Source organism: Moschus berezovskii, chromosome 4 (assembly GCF_049115385.1).
Source record: "Moschus berezovskii isolate FMDL1 chromosome 4, NW_MosBer_1.0, whole genome shotgun sequence".
Lineage (NCBI taxonomy): Eukaryota > Metazoa > Chordata > Mammalia > Artiodactyla > Moschidae > Moschus > Moschus berezovskii.
The window spans coordinates 5848979-5867893 of record NC_142463.1 but is presented as its reverse complement, the minus strand read 5'-3'; the positions used below and the strand labels follow the sequence as shown (position 1 = coordinate 5867893).

The following is an 18915-nucleotide window of genomic DNA, read 5'->3' as shown; positions in this document are numbered from 1 at the left end:
AAATGGAAAGTGCTATGGGGGTTGGACGGAAAGAGGCCCCTTCTGTTGGCTCAGCCACTATGTGGTACTGATAGCTTACCGTGAACGGTGTTGGATTCATGATCTCTGAAGAATAGCTTCAGGACCAGAGACCAGGCTTGATCACTCAGGAGATTTTGTATAGCAGAGTTTTATTAAAGTATGAAAAGGACAGAGAAATCTTCTGACATAGACTTCAGAAGGGGGACGAAGAGTGCCCCCCAACTCACTAGTCTTATCGAGGCCGTATATACTGTTACCAGACCCACTCCCAAATTAAGATGAGAACTGACAACAGAAATGTCCTAACCAGACCCACTCTCACAATAAACGTCTTAAGACAACAAGATTAGTCAGAGGGTTCTTGTTAGGGAGAAACATGAACTTGAGCAAGATACTTTGTTATATTGACTAAGACAAATCAACGTAGAAAAAAAAACAGTTTGTCCTTTTCTCCTTGAGAGTCCCAGACCCCTCTCTCCTTCTTGGGGACACTGGACTTCTTATCAACCTTCCTAGTAATTGACTCTCAGTACTGCCCACCTGCTCTCACGCATAGCGCCTTCTTCCCTCTGAAATGTGCTATCCCAGGACAGGGTCAACTCTGCTTTGGGGTTCATGATGCTGGTGCAAGGAGAGGTAACTCGGACCAGCTCTCTCACCGTCTCCTAATCTTTGCCCTCTCTTTTGGTGTTGGACGACTGCACCATCCAGGCCATGTGGAAGCCCGCCTACGACTTTCTCCTCACCTGGAGCCACCAGATCGGGGACAGCTACCGGGACGTCATCCAGGAACTGCACATTGGCCTGGACAAGATGAAGAACCCCATCACCAAGCGCTGGAAGCACCTCACGGGCACCTTGATCCTGGTGAACTCCCTGGACATCCTGCGAGCCTCCGCCTTCAGTCCCATGGACCACGATGACTTCGTGATTTGAACGGGTCCCCCCACCTCCTGCTGCTCCAGGGCATGTACCCTCTGTCTTCCCCTGATGCCCAGGCGGGCACATGGCACTGGGGAGGGAGGGAGGGTCAGCTGCTCAGACAGACCCGAGGCCCTCTCCCCTGGACCCTCACCCAGGACCAAGCACACGTATGATGTTCCACCTGCCTTCTCCATCATGGGGGAGGCCCGAAGGGAATTTCTACTGCAGGTAGTTGCCAATCAAATAGCTTTCTATTTGTTAAGTATAAATTTAAATTTAAAACCAGTTTTGTTTTTTTTTAAAGTATGGGGGTAGGGCGTACCAGAAAGGTGGTAATCTAATTTTTTACTGGACCCTAAATTAAAAGAAGGAAACACTTCATAGGGTCGGATACTATTGAGGTTTTTATGTTCTATAAAGACCTTTTTAAATTATGTGACAGATGTATATATGTATTTAAGGGTTGTGGGAGCGTTTCTGGTTGTCGGACACACTTTGCATTTCACCACTGAGCACGGGAAGACACTTGTCCAAGTGCTGGACCTTTTTGGCTGTGTACTTGTGAAAAAGAAATCAAATAGGAAATGTGGTGTCTCAGTAAATGAGTCCAGTCGGTGCCCAGCCGTTCTTTGCGAGGCTTTCCTGGTCCTGCGCTTCCCTCCTGTTTTTATTACTTTCCGTACCTTGGCCTCATGTTGCAGGAAGGATCGGCCATGACACTGGGGAAGCCTTTCTGAGCCCCTGCCTGTGTGCCCTTCACCCTGCAGAAGAGCTCCGCCACCGGGAGCCAAGTGGTCCCTGCAGCTGTGAGAGGCCACGCCCAGCTTCTCCCGGGGGCAGGGGATGCTTGCTGCAGAGCTTACAGCCTCTCTTCTGGGCACAGAGAACACATCACCACAAGAACACCCTGGGCTGATGTCCAGAGATGCCTGCTGGCATTTGCCAAACTCCACTTCACCTGGAATGGAGCCCTTCTCCCCTCCTTGTCTGTCTGTCTCTCCTTGGAAATAAAGAGCATAGGGAAATCTTTAAAGACAAAAAAGCAGCATGAAGATTATCTGAGCAGGATGACCATTGTCTGAAAATGTTCCCACGTAAAATCTGAGACGTGGCTGACGGTTGCCTTGATGGCTGGAGATCACCTTGCTGGGCTGAATTCTGCAGTCGCATCATCTCGGAAGAAAGTGAGGGATGGGCGTGAAGAAACATCTGGAGGATCAATAGAGTTGATGCCCGGGAAGGTGCCGGGACACGCGCCGTGCTTACGTGAGCGATGCGCCATCTGGGATTCTGGAATCTCATTCTCTAAATCTGCTTGCTGGAAGCGCGTTAATTACTTAGTATAATCCATGTAAATCCCTTATTGGGCGAAAACATTCTTCTACAGCTATTGATTCCGATTCAGAAGACCCATAGCTAGAAAACAACAACAACAACAAAAAACACTACAGATGTTATGCTGCAAAAACCGAGACCCCACGATTCCCCTCCATCGTCCCACGAAATCATCTTACGTTCTGCGCTCCACTCTCTGCCTTCAGTCTTCCCAGAGAGCATCTCTCACTTTTCCCCAAAGAAGAAACAAAACCAGTCGCACCTTAAATACGGAGATTTTTTTCCTCAGGGGCTTTAAATAGTTTCCTATGCAACGTGTCTTGTAGCACAAATTCAATTGTACAAAAGTTGCAGTAAATTTTCTTTGGATATTTTAACCTAACTGTGTGTGTGTGTGTGTTTTTCTGTACCCAACCAGACTTTAAATGAAACACAGAGCCTAGTGTATCTATGCACAGAACAATGTCCCGTTTTCCCCCTCTGCCCCCCGCCATGGTCAAGGTGACATGACATAGATGATAGGGTGACATTTGGGTTAGTGAGGTCTTGTTTTCTTGCTGCTGATTTAATTGCTCTTGGAATATAGGAATCGCAGTCATTACTGACTAATGGGAATCAGTGTGGCCCAGAGTACCCAAAGGTGTACTGGAATTTGTGCCTGGAATTGGCCGATCCCACACCCACCGTACACAGCTGAGTGTGGACATCAGGTTAGAGCTAGACAGACTCCCAGAGGCTCTGTCCTCACCTCACCCTCGGAATCCCACATAACTCAGGGAGAGAACCGGAGAAGGCAATGGCACCCCACTCCAGTACTCTTGCCTGGAGAATCCCATGGATGGAGGAGCCTGTTGGGCTGCAGTCCACGGGGTCGCTAAGAGTCGGACACGACTGAGCACCTTCACTTTTACTTTTCACTTTCATGCATTGGAGAAGGAAATGGCAACCCACTCCAGTGTTCTTGCCTGGAGGATCCCAGGGACGGGGGAGCCTGGTGGGCTGCTATCTATGGGATCGCACAGAGTCAGACAAGACTGAAGCGACTTAGCAGCAGCAGAGGCATCAGGGAGAGAACAGAATGTGGGGGCAACCAACGGAGCCCAGCCCCACCTGGAGGTAGTGGGGAGGATGGGGAGGAGGACAGCCTCCTTTAGAAGTGACTTTAGTCCAAGGTCAAGGGGTAAGCAGGCACCAGCCAGGCCAGACCAGGGGAACAGGGTGTCTGCAGCATTGAGGGGGCACAGCAACCACCGGAGGCTGACCTCTCCCCGGGCCTGGGGTGTGCTGAACAAACAAGAGCCTCTGAGAGCACCTCTGCCCCCCTCACCACTCCTCCAGCGCCTGTCAAGTCCAGCCCCGCCAGCCAGACGCTCACACCATTTTGCAGTTGAGAAAGGGCTCAGCGAGGCCCCCTGACTTACTCAGCTAGCATCAGAGGTGGCGATTTTAGCCCGAAGCTGCTGTCACAAAGTGCCATCTTCTCACAGATCTGAAGGCCAGAAGTCCAAGATCAGCGTGTCCGATGGCCATCCCCCTGTGCCTGTCCAAACCTCTCTTTAAGGACCCCAGTTATGGGAGAGGGCCCACCCAAATCAAGTGTGACCTCATCTTAACTTGATCTATGTGTGTTTGTGTGTGTTAGTTGCTCAGTAATGTCCGATTCTTTGTGACCCCATGGACTGTAGCCCGGCAGGCTCCTCTGTCCATGGGATTCTCCAGGCAAGCATACTGGAGTGGGCAGCCATTCCCTTCTCCGGGTGACTTCCCAGCTCAGGTAACAAACCCAAGTCTCCTGCGTTGCAGGCAGATTCTTTACCATCTGAGCAACTGATCTTCTTTAATGACCTTATTTCCAAGCAATGTCACATTCACGGACTGGGGGATGGGACTTGCAGCAGATTTTGGAAAACAGAGCTCAACTTGCAGCCCAGCCCCCTATACCAAGGCCTTGGCAGTTGTCTGCTTAGGAGGATGGGGAAGAAATCCAGCTGGATCTGTCTCCAGGGCCTCTGCCCGGTTTAAGCAAAAGCCAGAGGGGCGGTGGGAGGTGAATCTTTACAATGGGAAGCTACTCTGGACAGGACCAGCTCGGTTCACCCAAACCCACTTCCTTCCTGAGCAAACAGCTCATGTGTTTCCCAGTTCAGTTCAGTTCAGTCGCTCAGCCATGTCCGACTTTTTGTGACCCCATGGACTGCAGTACACCAGGCCTCCCTGTCTATTACCAGCTCCCAGAGCTTGCTCAAACTCATGTCCATCGAGTCAGTGATGCCATCCAACTGTCTCATCATCTCGTGTTTCCCAGCCTCCCTTCAAGTAGGAGTGGCCAAGTGACTCCACCCACAGGTGGCATCAGCCTGGCCCGTCGAACCTTCTGGGCACCCCTTCTGCTCTCCCAATTGAGCAGAAAGAACTCCAGGGACCTAAATGAGGACACAGGTCCTCAAATGACCCCTTCAAACCGGAGTTTACCGCCTGGCCTCTGAGGCTGTGGGGTTCATTGTTAGGGCAGCCGGCATTCCTCTAGTTTCTGTATTCTCAGATTGCTACTGTTAATGGAAAAGCTGGAGAGGTGAGGGGTTTGCTCTTCAAAGGAAAAATCCCTGTCATACCTGGATGATATCAGGTAAGTGAAAGTCATTTCCCTGGTGGCTCAGCTGGTAAAGAATCTGCCTGCAATGCAGGAGACATGGGTTTGATTCCTGGGTCGGGAAGATCCGCTGGAGAAGAGAATGGCTACCCACTCCAGTATTCTGGCCTGGAGAATCCCTATACAGTCCATGGGGTGGCAAATGAGGCGAGCTTAGTCCTGTTCTTTCTTTGCTCGTCCACGTCCAGAATTGAGCACTACTAGTCTGAATATGAATGACTTAGTCCTGTTTTTACTGAATATTCTCTAAGCTGGTCCAAGACGCTCAGATAAACTTTGCAGTCCTTTGCGATGTTGACTTAGACATTGAGAATGGTAACAGTTGGCATGAAAGTTATGGTATTGGTGGTTGTCTTTGAGGACCTAGGGACTTCCCTGTTGGCTCAGACGGTGTAGAATCTGCCCACAGTGCGCGAGACCCAGGTGGGGAAGATGCCCTGGAGAAGGGCATGGCAGCCCACTCCAGTATTCTTGCCTGGAGAGTCCCCGTGGGCAGAGGAGCCTGGCGGGCTACGGTCCATGGGGTCACAAGGAGTTGGACACAGCTGAGCGACTAACCCTTCGAGGACCTAACACCAGAAGAAAGACTACATCGGAAACAGCTGTGCTCCGATTCCCAAGGAGAGGCCAGCTTTGTCTGTGGTCCATTCCTGGCTTGGTCTGCACCTGTCACGCAGTCGTAGCAAATGAGGCACTCACCAAACTGCTTGCTTCATGGTCACTGATGCCCCACCCCTCCAGGCAGTCTCAGGTCACCTGTCCCCAGCCACCAAGACGAGTTTCAGTCCCGAGACCCTCCCCTCCACTGGTCAGCAGACCCCTGCAGCCACTAGTAGGTCCCCCAACCATTCCTACTGCTGTGCCCTGCGCTGCCATGAGGTGGACCAGGAATGAACCCAAGAAAGGAGAAGGGGGCCTGTTGGGTGATGGGACTCCGAGTGTGGTTGTGTGAGGGCGGCTCTGAGAAGGGACCCTCAAGGTGGAGGGGAAGTCCTGAGAAGATTCTGGAAGGGCAGGGGAAAGGGGTTACTAATAGGTACTGCCTGGAATGTACCCTCTGTCCCCATGGAGCCCACAGGCTAGAGGGGAAATAGCCAATAACCATGATCAACGTTCATTGGAGGTCAGGTGGAGGTAAGGGCTGTGAGGGAAACTAAGAAAACTGTGACCTTAGGGGAAGGAGTGAGTGTTTACCGAGACAGCCTGGAAGGCCTCTGATGAGGCACCGTTTGGGGAGTGGTGAGGGCTTCAGTGGGGCTTCCCTGATGACTCAGTGGCTAAAGAGTCTGCCTGCAATGTAGGAGACAGGGGAAACTTGAGTCTCATCCCCGGGTTGGGAAGATCCCCAGGAGGAGGAAATGGCAACCCACTCCGATATTCTTGGCTGGAGAACCCCATGGATGGAAAAGTCTGCATCCATAGGGTTGCAGAGTCAGACACGACTGAGCGACTATGCACGCATGCACAGGTTCAGAGAGGCTGGGGTGTATACTGCTCTACAAAGTTCAGGGAGAGCAGGGCGGGAAGATGGGGTCAGGGAGGAGCGGCCTGGAAGCCAGGTTAGGCTCAGAGGGAGGGGAAGGCTTTTTGGGACTGGAGTGAGGGATGACAGACCCGGCCAGGAGGTGCTGGTGTGATTACCCGAGGAGAAGCAGGAGTTCCAAAGGCCCTGCACTGGCCTGGAAGGCAGGGGCAGAAGAGTGTGGGTGACAGACGGGGAAGATGGACTCAGTGTGGCCTTTGATTGGACAGCAGCAGTGAGACCAAGAGGGGCTAGTGGCCTCTGAGAACACAGCGGGTCACGACGGGTCCCAAGCATCGATGAACAGCTTTACCGGAAAGTGGGGAGGGGATGGTCCGGGAGTAAAGCTGCAGGTGATGGACATGAATGTCGGGGACAGCGTTGAGTTCTTTCTTGTTTGGAAGCAACAGAAAGATGGAAGATATCACTGAAAATTTTAGGCCAAAACAAAACAAAACAGTGAGAAGCTGGTGCAGACAGTGTGGAAACATGGAAGGACATCCTTCACGTCCTTGGGTGGGCTTCCCCTCACTCCCACGACTATTACATTGACCACTGAGGTTTCTGAGTCACCCCCCCACCCATTTCTCCTCCTGTCTGTGGGGCTCCACCTTGATCCTGGCCATGTCACCTTTCCCTATACCTGCAACCCCAGCCCTTCCTCCTCAGCGCATCGCCCACATGGCCACTGGCATGGTCCATGTGGACTAGAAACACATGCCCCTGCCTACTTAACCCTGACCTTGCATGGCCCCCCATGTTGAGAGCGGGTGAACGGAGGCCTCCCAAGTACGCAGATCCTTTTTGGCCCTGATAAGCTTCCACCTGTCCCTGTGAGATGAGAGGACCCAGGACGCTGCCCAGATGGCTTTCACGAAAGCCAGATTACAGAAAACAAACACCTTTCTGATCCTGAGATGAAGCCCTCCATTCCTTTTTAATGTTAACTAAAAAGAAGACGCTTGAGAGTCCCTTGGACTGCAAGGAGATCCAACCAGTCCATTCTAAAGGAGATCAGTCCTGGGTGTTCATTGGAAGGACTGATGCTAAAGCTGAAACTCCAATACTTTGGCCACCTCATGCGATGAGCTGACTCACTGGAAGAGTCTGATGCTGGGAAGGATTGGGGGCAGGAGGAGAAGGGGATGACAGAGAATGAGATGGCGGGATGGCATCACCGACTTGATGGACATGAGTTTGAGTGAACTCCGGGATTTGGTGATGGACAGGGAGGCCTGGCGTGCTGTGATTCGTGGGGTCACAAAGAGTCGGACGCCACTGAACTGAACTGAACTGAAAAAGTTGTTTTGGTAACTGATAGACCTAGTAAATCACTGTAGTTATCTTAATGTCTTTCTTGGCAAAGTACAGTGTTGGCTGGTGATAAAAGTGAAAGTGAAGTCATGTCCAACTCTTTGCGACCCCATGGACTGTAGCCTACCAGGCTCCTCCGTCCATGGGATTTTCCAGGCATGATACTGGAGTGGGTTGCCATTTCCTTCTCCAGGGGGATCTTCCCGACCCAGGGATCGAACCCGGGTCTCCCACATTGTAAGCGGATGCTTTACCATCTGAGCCACTGGGGCAAACATCCACACATCTCTCATGACTTATATCGGCGGCGAATCAGGGACAAACGAGGTGAACTGTTTCCATGGCTCTCTGCTCTCGTGGCTGTTTCTGCCTAGGCCACCCTCCTCACTGTGTTTTGTCTTGATCGTGCTTTCCAGGTGGTCAGCTTGCCCTCCTCTTGAGGACACTCTTGCTGTACGTGGAATCCAGAAAACAAAAACCGGCATGCCAACCCTCTGGCCTTACCACAATAAACCCCGAATCTGTTAGAGCTTCGCATTTGCTTGTTGTGCCCAGACTGTAAACTGGACAACCAAGATGCTCCTGCACCCAGGTCACACTCAAGCAACTCGCACTCGGTACGTTCTTGGATGAACGCCCCCTTTGAATGAACAACTTCCAAAGACCACTGCCAACCAATTCCCCTGGGAGGATGGAGGCCAGGTACCAGTGTCCGAGTAGCCTTGTGTGCAATTGTACTGATTTTAAAAAATCAAACAAATAGAAGATTGTGACCAGTCCATTTTTGGATTTCTTTCTAGAAAGTTCTATCTCTACTTGTTTGAGTTCCCTGGTCTTCCCTCATTACATATGTTCAACTCAGCTGAAGCTCACACTCGGGCCAAAAAAAAAAAAAAGTGTTCGCTTTCTTTTTCACACGTGGGCATATTTTTCCTACACTCTAAGTATAAAATCAGTCCACACCCACAGTGTGGATGATCACACCGAGGTGAGACTAGCAGTCGTGGGTACTCTCAGCCAAGACCCGCAGCCTCAGGTGAGCCGTCCTGGTGTCACAGGCCTCCCTGGACCGTCACCTGACACCTGAGCAGAGCAGGCAGGCGGTTGCCTGGCAACTGGGGAATCACAGAGCGTCCTTCTTCTCTAGAAGAGAAAAGGTCTGGAGAACTCTCACTTTTGTTTTTGACCCTGAGCCTGGTTCAGATCCACATCTGCAGAATAAAGAATTTATAGTAAAATCCCTACTGACAAGTCAGTTTAAGAGCATGTAATATTGAAGCATACAAATGCAACCTCATGTGTGTATATGGAAGTGCCGTACAAACATGTGCAGCTGGTGAATTAGTGGGAAAACAACTGCATGTTAAAAATCTCCTTGGAAAATCAGGTTCCAGTTCTGCAAGTCATTTCTCAAAACACCTTTACATATTTCTAGTTATCACTTTTTCTATGTGACAGATGAGAAATTCAAGACAGAAGAGGTGCTGAATCTGTACAGAGAGACTCAGGGCACTTGACCTAGTTAGAAATAATTTACAGAGATTTATGTGTTTTTCCCAGGACATGGGAGACATTCATCATTTTTCAAATATTAGGTTTGTGCAAAATACATAGCGATGTCCTGATGGTTAGTGTCAGGATGCCAGGCACAGTATATCTCAAACCATCAAAACAAAAATAAATTGGTTTTCATTCCAACATTAAAACTCGAGTAAATAGCGACTCCATTTGCTGTTTGTGACATGCAGCAGACCTCAGGTATGCCGGGGCCGTGTACAGAGTGTTCTTGTGTGTGCACAAGTGTGCCTGAGTGTGTGTGAGGGTCCCTGCACCAAGGGTCCAGAGGCTTCTGAGACAGCCTCCAGGCATTCCTCACCTTGGGCAGCAACGCCACGGCAGAAGCCACTGACCATCATTTTATTCCAAGGCCACCCAGACTATAAGAGCCAACGCTTACTCAGCGCTTTCTCTGTGTCACCACCCTAAAACTTTAGAGATTTTAACTCACTTCATCCTCTTGACACATCCGTGAGATCGGTAAAATTGTTACCCACGTTTACAGACGAGAACGTGAGGCACAGAGGGGTTAAATAATTTTCCCAAGGTCACAGAGCTACGAAGTGCGGAGCCGGGATTCAAACCCAGACAGTCTGGCTCCAAGGTGCTTGCTGGGCCCCATTCCTGCCGTACCCAGGTGATGTTTCTCTAAAAGAAACGGGGACTTCATGATTGAAAGTGGCAAAGAGCAAACATTGTATCTGGGTTCAGCGTGTTTTACACGAAGACAATGAGAAGTGGCGAGAGGCTTTGTGATTTGCTTGTTGTTTTGACTTCCTTTGCTTAAAAAGACGTAGTTAGTTTATATTCCCTCTACGTGTTCAATGGCTGGTATGGAGACAGCAAAGAGCCTGCTGAAGTGAGAGTGATTTAAAAATTTTTCTCTACCGAAATGTCCATTGATACTGGGGTGGTTAAATAAGTCACAGTATGTTTACACAATGGAATACTCTTCAACCTCTAAAAGGAACAGGCAGATCTATAGTAATTGATGTGACAGGACCTCCAAGATCTAGTAAATTAAAAAAAAAATTGAACAGTGACTGTAAAATCTCCCATTTACGGAACTCACACAGAAAGCATTCCTGGCACGACACTCTGGAAGTGTGGTCATGGGGTTACTGGGGCCTGGCGACCTGGGGAAGGACTCAGCTTTCCTTGTGTACATTTTTGTGCCAGGCTTCCCAGGTGGCACTAGTGGTAAAGAACCCTCCTGCCAATGCAGAAGACAAAAGAGACGTGGGTTTGATCCCTGGGCCAGGAAGATCCCCTGGAGAAGGGCATGGTAAACCACTCTAGTATTCTTGCCTGGAGAATCCCACGGACAGAGGAGCCTACAGTCCATAGGGTCAAAAAGAGTCGGACACAACTGAAGCGACTTAGCACAAATGCACACCTTTTTGTGCCATTTGATTTCCTGCTCTGCACCAGTGATGTTTTCATAATTCTATATGCTGCAGATAATGATTCATGAAATGAGACTAATTTAGAATTAGTAGGCATCCAGGGATTAGAACGAATACCCCAATTTGCAAAATCAAAAAATCATACAAGTACCTAATTTGCATACTGTTAATTAGCACAGTGGGCCTGTGGAGGGAGATCATCAAAACTGATTTGGCTGATGGAACAGAGTGCTTGCAGCCAGTGCCCCCAGATGCGTTTTAGGACTTTCTCTGAAACCCTCAAACAGTGTGCCAATTTTTTCTTTACTTTGGTCTGTTTATTTTCTGAGGAAGATGTCTGGAGTTAGCTTTTTTTTTAATATTTATTTTTATTTATTTATTTGGCTGCACCGGGTCTTAGTTGTGGGCACTCGAGATCTTGGCTCTTGGCTGTGGCACGCAGGGTCTTTTTCAGTTGCAGGATGTGGGATCTAGTTCCCGGACCAGGGAGCAAACCCAGGCCCCCTGCATTGGGAGCACGGAGTCTTAGCCACTGGACCACCCGTGAAGTTCCAGAGTATTTTTTTTAATTCGGTGCTCACACATGTTTATGATCCCCCAAAGTTCAACAGCCACTACCCTAGAGGATATGAGCAGTGGTCATGTCCGTATAAAAGACTCTCCTATTCAGGGCATTCACAAGTATTAGGGGAACACAGAGCAGGAGGGCTCCATGCAGTCCACCAGTGCCCAGCACACACCATCTGGAGGTTTTCACAACTGCACCTCGTGTGTATCACATCCATGACATCCATCACTCTACACATCCGTCATTCTACCAGTCTGCCAGGACTGCGTTGGGCCAAATGCAACAGAAGCCTTGGCAAGAGCAGCTGTGTCAAGGAAGGAGTTTATTTATCTCATCTGATCAGTTATCCAGACTGAGTGCTTATTATGGGGCAAAGGGCATGGGGTCTACCAGTTGTCTGTATCTTTTAGTAAGGGAAGCAAGACCCTTCTGATAACTGCATTCAGTAGAATTCCATTGTATTTCACTGTCCCCATGACGATCCTCCAGTGTGGGAGACCCATGAACCTGTGTGACGCCTCCCTCCCCAGCTGTAAGGAGAGCAGTCTGCTGGCTAGCTGGCTCTCCTGTAGCCATAGACCAACCAGACATTCTGTGAGGATGGACAAATTGGGGCCAGTGCCAATGGTGCAGCCCCAAATGGGAGCCCCACAGGGACACGCACACACACGTGTCTGAACCTATGCTTCCACTACGTGCTGGCAAGCATGGGTTATTTGGTCAATTGGACATGAAAACTTTTACTCACTGTGAAAGTACAGCCAAGGGCTGAGGTTGCAGACCTGCTTCCTCTGGTACCATTAGCCAAGTATCACACGATTTCAAACTATTCAAGTATAACTCCAATAAAAGTGCATGGTGCAACTTGGGATATGGTAAAACATTCCTGATGAAAGCAAACTGGGACTTCCTTAGTGGTCCAGTGGTTAAGAATCCGCCTGCCAATGCAAGGGACACGGGCTCAAGCCCTGGTCTGGGAAGATTCCACCTGCCTTGGAGCAACCAAGCCCAAGAGCCACAAATACTGAAGCCAGTTCACCCAGAGCTGTGCTCTGCGACATGAGAAGCCACCTCTGTGCGAAGCCTGCACACTGTGACAAAGAGTAGCCCCCGCTTGCTGCAACTGCAGAAAGACCCAGAGAAGCCAAAAATAAATAAAATTTTAAAATAAATAAAGATTATAAAAATAGAGCAAACTGTGTTTATTCTTCAGCTTTATTGAGATATAATTGACATACAGTAAGTTGAAGGTTTGTGAGTTTAGCAAGTTTTTAAGTTGAATGGAAAATGCATTTTAATAAAAATGACCTACCAGATGAGTTGTGGTCTACCAGATCAGGATGTAAGAGTTGGACTATAAAGAAAGCTGAACACCAAAGAACTGATGCTTTTGAACTGTGGTGTTGGAAAAGACTCTTGAGAGTCCCTTGGACAGCAAGGAGATCCAACCAGTCCATTCTAAAGGAGATCAATCCTGAACATTCATTGGAAGGACTGATGCTGATGCTGAAACTGCAATACTTTGGCCACCTGATGCAAAGAACTGACTCACTGGAAAACAGTCCCTGATGCTGGGAAAGACAAAAGGCAGGGGAAGGGGACGACAGAGGATGAGATGGTTGGATGGCATCACCGACTCAACGGACATGAGTTTGAGCAATCTCCAGGAGTTGGTGATGGACAGGGAAGCCTGGTGTGCTGCAGTCCATGGGGTCGCAACGAGTCGGACACGACTGAGTGACTGAACTGAACTGACCAGAACTGAACCTACCAGAAAAGGATAAACAAAGCAGCCTAATTCACCCTAAGTCTGATTCTGCACACTCTCCAGGGCACCTCCATTATCAACAAAAGATTCCATGAGCCTGGCTCACATTCTTCACTCTGAAAAATAAACAAGGAAGCCTTTTCTCTAAGCTCTCATCCTAGACACCACCAGCTACTAGCCAGCAAGGATGGGGTTCTCCCAACTGGGGCCCAAAACTTGGGGCAGGAGCAGGCAGTGAGTTGGGTCACCAGAAAAACATTCGGTTGGAAGAAAAGGGGCAGCTAGAAGTGATGAGATGTAAATGACCAAACAAGGGTCCAGATGTACAGGGAGTAACTGTCCAGACAATAACATAGAATTCAACTTTAAGGAAGTAACATTGACGTTACTGGGGCTTCACTGGTGGCTCAGACCGTAAGGAATCCGCCTGCAATGTGGGAGGCCCAGATTCGATCCCTGGGTCAGGGAGCTCCCCTAGAGAAGGGCATGACTACTCACTCCAGTATTCTTTCCATGGGACCACCAAGAGTCGGACACGGCTGAGTATCTAACACACTGACATTCTTATTATTGTGAATTCTAACTAAAATCATTCTCTCCGAAGGGTAAGAGCCAGCCTCCTACAATCACACCCACCACAACCCAGCCCCCTCTCCTATGATCCACGCAGTCCAGCAGTCCAAGCTGCACTCATCAAACTGCCAGGAAAGCTCTTGGCTACACGGCCTTCTCTTTTAGAATGTTTGCTAAGAAATGTTTGCAGTGTGGCATTTCTCTAAAGGTCAAGCACCCTCTACTTAATGGTAGCATCTCCACGGAAACTAAGTATGAGCATAAATTCAAAAGCACTCTTTTCCTTAAAAAGCTTCCATTTTCTTCACATGAACTCCACAGTTTTAACGTGAAAACCTTGTATTTTAAAGCCATGCTACCGGAAAGCATAATCTTCAAGTTTCCCCTCCTATTTATGACAATATAAGGGTTGTCCTGAACATGATAGATCAGTTAGATCTAACTGATTTAATACACGAGGAAAAAAAACATTGAGTATAATATCCTTACAGAAATACCCAAAGGTTAAGAAAAAGAGTAACGTTTTCTTTGCCTCCAAAAGAGAAAACTCAAAATACATGGATATTTGCTCAACGTTTTAGAGAGATTATTTGAGAGCGAATTCAGACCATAGCTTCTCTTTCCTGGTTACACATGATGGTATTTTTTAAAATCTTCCAAAAGTACCTTTGATTTATGTTTCCTATACACCCAAAGGAATAACTGTAAGGTGATTCAAAAGTCTATGATTTGGGAAAATATCAGTCTTTTCATTTAGTTCCTGAGGATAAATCTATCATCTTTGTTTCTTTAACATGAAAACTCTTTGTTTATCACAGCTCTAAAATATTTTAAAGAGGTGGATTTCGTGTAGTCTGATTCTTTAGAGCATTTTGGAGCATTCTTAAGTTCACAAGTTCACAGCTGTGAATCTTTTAAAATGCTCCCGTGGGAGCTGCATACAAAATGAAAGAGTTACTCCATAAAAAATGTAGGAGCTGTAAGGGCTGTCTTGAAGTCAGCCCACAGATATGTACTGGGTGTCTGGCACAGCCCCTCCTCAAGGCGCTGGGGTCACCCTGATAAGCAGCCAGAATCCCCTTATCTGGACAGACTCGGGAGGCCCAGAACAACATCTTGTCAGCCTGCACAGGACCACACCATAGAAGAAATCTCTTTGAGTTAAAGATGAACAGGAAGGTCGCATCTGAGACCCAAAAAGTCACACCTGGAAGCTGCTTTCAGTCCCCTGATGCCTCCTGGGAAGGGGGCACACACACAGTGGGGAGGGGGTCCCCTCTTTCCGCTCCCTCCATGTTCTCCTTCCTGCCCAGCCCCCAGCGAGTTTCTTCCCCAGCACGTCTCAGGGATGCTCTTCCATCCTGGCCTTGGTCAGTTCCCTTAAAGAATACTGGAGTGGGTTGCCATTTCCTTCTCCAGGGGATCTTCCTGACCCAGGGATCAAACCCGCCTCTTCAGCCTCTTCTGTACTGCAGATAGATTCTTCACCCGCTGAGCCATGAGGGAAGCTCAGTTTAAGAATCATCTTTAATGTGATTGCTTCCTTGACCTCTGCCTCCTTTATGAGACCCTGGGCTCTGCTCACCACGGCATCCCTGGCTGCACCATAAACACTTGTGGAGGAAGAAGGGAGGGGAGGGGAGAAGTTTGCTGGGGAGGCGGGCATCACATTGATGGGCCGCCCAAAATTTTCACACGGACGCTCTGGTCTGACAGCCCTACAGAGCTCAAAACTGGAGCCAAACACAGAATGAACTTGGCTGGGTGCTTTGATTCTATCCAGAGGCAGGCAGCCTGTCAATGCCAGCCCGAGCACTAGAATTCAGCCAGCTTCCTTGCCACTGCGCCTTCCCCTTGTTTAATGTTGCTCTCAAGCAGCATCTTCCATTGTGCTTAGAGTAGCTTAAAGGAACAAAACTGCCATCATATTTTATAAAAAAAAACATTTTATACTCAGAGATCTGAATGTATGGTAGGTTTCTGAAAATTGCCTGCAGACATCTGGTTTGAATCCCATTACCTGTGGCTTTATAGCTCAGTTTTGTCAAAATGAAGGGCTGCCATAGACAGGAGCTTGACTGAAGCTCCTTTTAGTCTTCTGTGAAAACTTTGGTCTTTTAACTGCTCTTACCAGCCTTCTTGGGCTTCCCTGGGAGTTCAGTGGTGAAGAATCCACCTGCCGATGCAGTGGACAAGGGTTTGATCTCTGATTCAGAGAAGATTCCCTGGAGAAGGAAATGGCAATCGGCTCCTGTATTCTTGCCGAAAGAAACCCATAGAGCCTGGCCGACTACGGTCTGTGGAGTCGCAAAGAGGCGGACACCACTTAGGGGCTAAACGGCAATAACTGGCCATTGCTCTGCAGCAAATATTTTCCATTGCTGCTCTTTCCTCCTGAGTTATATTAATACACACACATCCCAAGTGAAGTGAAGATACACACAACAGTGCGTGACCTCTGTGAGGTCAACCTGAACTTCGCATTGGGGAAGATATTTGATTCTTCATGTTTAAGTGCGAATCCGTGAGGAGGTCGGCTCAGAGTGCTGGAGAAACAGATGCATCCATTGACTGAGTGGCAGCGGCTGGCCAGTGTCCTTCTGGGCTGAACTGCATTCTAGAAAACCCGCTTCTGTCCTGGAAGATCTAATGTGATCTCCGCCACATCCACCACACCCCCGGCTCTTAGAGAAGCCTGGCTTGCCCTGGACCTGAGGACTTAGAGAGAGAGAGGAAGGGGGAGAGTCCCTGAAAGAGAAAATGCGCAGGATGTCACTGTTCCCCCTCTCTGCTCCTGTTGATGCTCTTGAACAGGCTCATTTGTTTTGAATTCACACTCTCAATAAAAGTGGTTTTGTACCAACACCTCTCCACTCAAGTGCTGTTATGAGAAATGTGAAGCTGTCTGTGTGTGCCGGGGAGATCAATGCAAGTTTACAACGTATTGAATCCAATTACTATTATGTGTGGGTAGTAGATCAGGTCCTCTGGACTTACTGTTGGTCTGTGGCTGGGGAGCAAGGAGACAAGGATACATCTGCTTCTGTTTTTGGTTTTAACCAAGGAGCTTGTTCATTATTCATGCTAGGGATCGAATTCCTTTCAGTCTTTCAGGCCTAAAGAAACTGGTTCCCTCTTCTATTCTGGTTTGTTTGTTGGCTGTTTCCGCTTTTTTTTCCCTTCCTGCAAAGATAATGACGAAATAATGAGTCATGGTCACTTCTTCGCTTCAGTGGCCCTCATACTGGCTATAAAACGCTGACCATAATTTGTCTTTTTGGCTTTTAGTTGCTTTGCATTAGTTTCCGCTGTACAATGAAGTGACTCAGCTATACGTATGCATACATCCCCTCCCTCTGGAACCTCCCTCCCACCTCCCCACAGTGCTGATCCTGTTACTGTCTAGACCTCATTTCTGCCTTGGTTCATTTTCTAGAAGAAGCTTCTAAATTGGTTAAATGATATTTTTCAAGTGGGACTTGTTTCTAGTCTCAAGGTATAACCAGGTCTGAACTTGTCTACTCACCATAAACAATGAGAAAACGGGACAAAAATACCGGAAACAGCAGTTTTCAGACACTGGACCAGAGTCAGTGTGTCAGTGCATGGGTTTTCTTTTTTATTAATTTATTTTTTGTTGAAGGATAATTGCTTTACAGAATTTTGTTGTTTTCTGTCAAACCTCAATGTGAATCCGCCATAGGTACACATACACCCCCTCCCTCTTGAACCTCCCTCCCATCTCCCTCCCCATCCCAGCCCTCTAGGTTGATGCAGAGCCCCTCTCTGAGTTCCTGAGACCTACAGCAAATTCCCGTGGGCTGTTATTTTACACACGTCAGTTTCCGTGTCACTCTCTCCACACGTTTCCCCTCTCCCCCCATTCCCCCACGTCCGTGAGTCTGTTCTCTATCTCTGTTTCTCCATTGCGGCCCTGAAAATAAATTCTTCAGGACCACCTTGCTAGAGTCCGTGTATGTGTGAGAATACGGTATTTACCTTTCTCTTTCTGACTCACTTCACTCTGTGTAATAGGTTCTAGGTTCATCTACCTCATCAGAACCAACTCAGATGTGTTCCTTTTATGGCTGAGTAATTCAAGGCTATGGTTTTTCCCGTGGTCATGTATGGATGTGAGAGTTGGACTGTGAAGAAAGCTGATCGCCGAAGAATTGATGCTTTTGAACTGTGGTGCTGGAGAAGACTCTTGAGAGTCCCTTGTACCGCAAGGAGATCCAACCAGTCCATTCTAAAGGAGATCGATCCTGGGTGTTCATTGGAGGGACTGATGCTAAAGCTGAAACTGCAATACTTTGGCCACCTCATGCGATGAGTTGACTCACTGGAAAAGACTCTGATGCTGGGAAGGGTTGGGGGCGGGAGGAGAAGGGGACGACGGAGAATGAGATGGCTGGATGGCATCACCGACTCTGTGGACATGAGTTTGAGTGAACTCCGGGAGTTGGTGATGGACAGGGAGGCCTGGCGTGCTGTGATTCATGGGGTCACGGAGAGTCGGACACGACTGAGCGACTGAACTGAACTGAACTGAACTGAATATTCCATTGCGTATATGTACCACAACTTCTTTATCCATCCATCTGTCGATAGACATCCAGGTTGCTTCCATGTTCTAGCTATTGTAAGTAGTGCTGCAATGAACAATGGGATACATGTGTCTTTCAATTTTGGTTTTCTCAGGGTATATGCCAGGGAGTGGGACTACGGGGTCATATGGTGGTTTTATTCCTAGTTTTTAAAGGAATCTCCATATCGTCTTCCATCGTGGATGTATCAATTTACATTCCCACCAACAGTGCAAGAGCGTTCCCTTTTCTCCACACCCTCTCCAGCATTTATTGTTTGTAGATTTTTTGATGATGGCCTTTCTGACTGGTGTGAAGTGATATCTCATTGTAGTTTTGATTTGCATTTCTCTAATAATGAGCAATGGTGAGCATCTTTTCATGTGTTTGTTAGCCATCTGTATGTTTTCTTTGGAGAAAAGTCTATTTATGTCTTTTTCTCACTTTTCGATTTGGTTATTTTCTGGCATTGAGCTGTATGAGCTGCTTGCATATTTTGGAAATTAATCCTATGTCAGTTGTTTCATTTGCTATTATTTTCTCCCATTCTGAGGGTTGTCTTAGAGTTTCCTTTGCTGTGCAAAAGCTTTTAAATTTAATCAGATCCCATTTGTTTACTTTGGTTTTTATGTCCATTACTCTAGGAGGTGGGTCATAGAAGATCTTGCTTTGATTTATGTCATCGAGTGTT

The 18915-nt window shown here is 48.1% G+C and overlaps 1 protein-coding gene across 6 annotated transcripts in view; it reads left to right on the top strand.

Moving 5' to 3' along the window:
- Nucleotides 1-2662, top strand: part of SH3BP4 (SH3 domain binding protein 4) — a 96419-nt gene extending 93757 nt beyond the window's left edge. For all 6 annotated transcript variants that reach the window (XM_055404104.2, XM_055404100.2, XM_055404105.2 and 3 more), the window contains one exon: nt 733-2662. In XM_055404104.2, the coding sequence (XP_055260079.2) occupies nt 733-957 (225 nt within the window). In that variant the 3' untranslated portion in view covers nt 958-2662. The remainder of the gene's footprint in view (nt 1-732) is intronic.
- Nucleotides 2663-18915: the final 16253 nt, after the last annotated feature.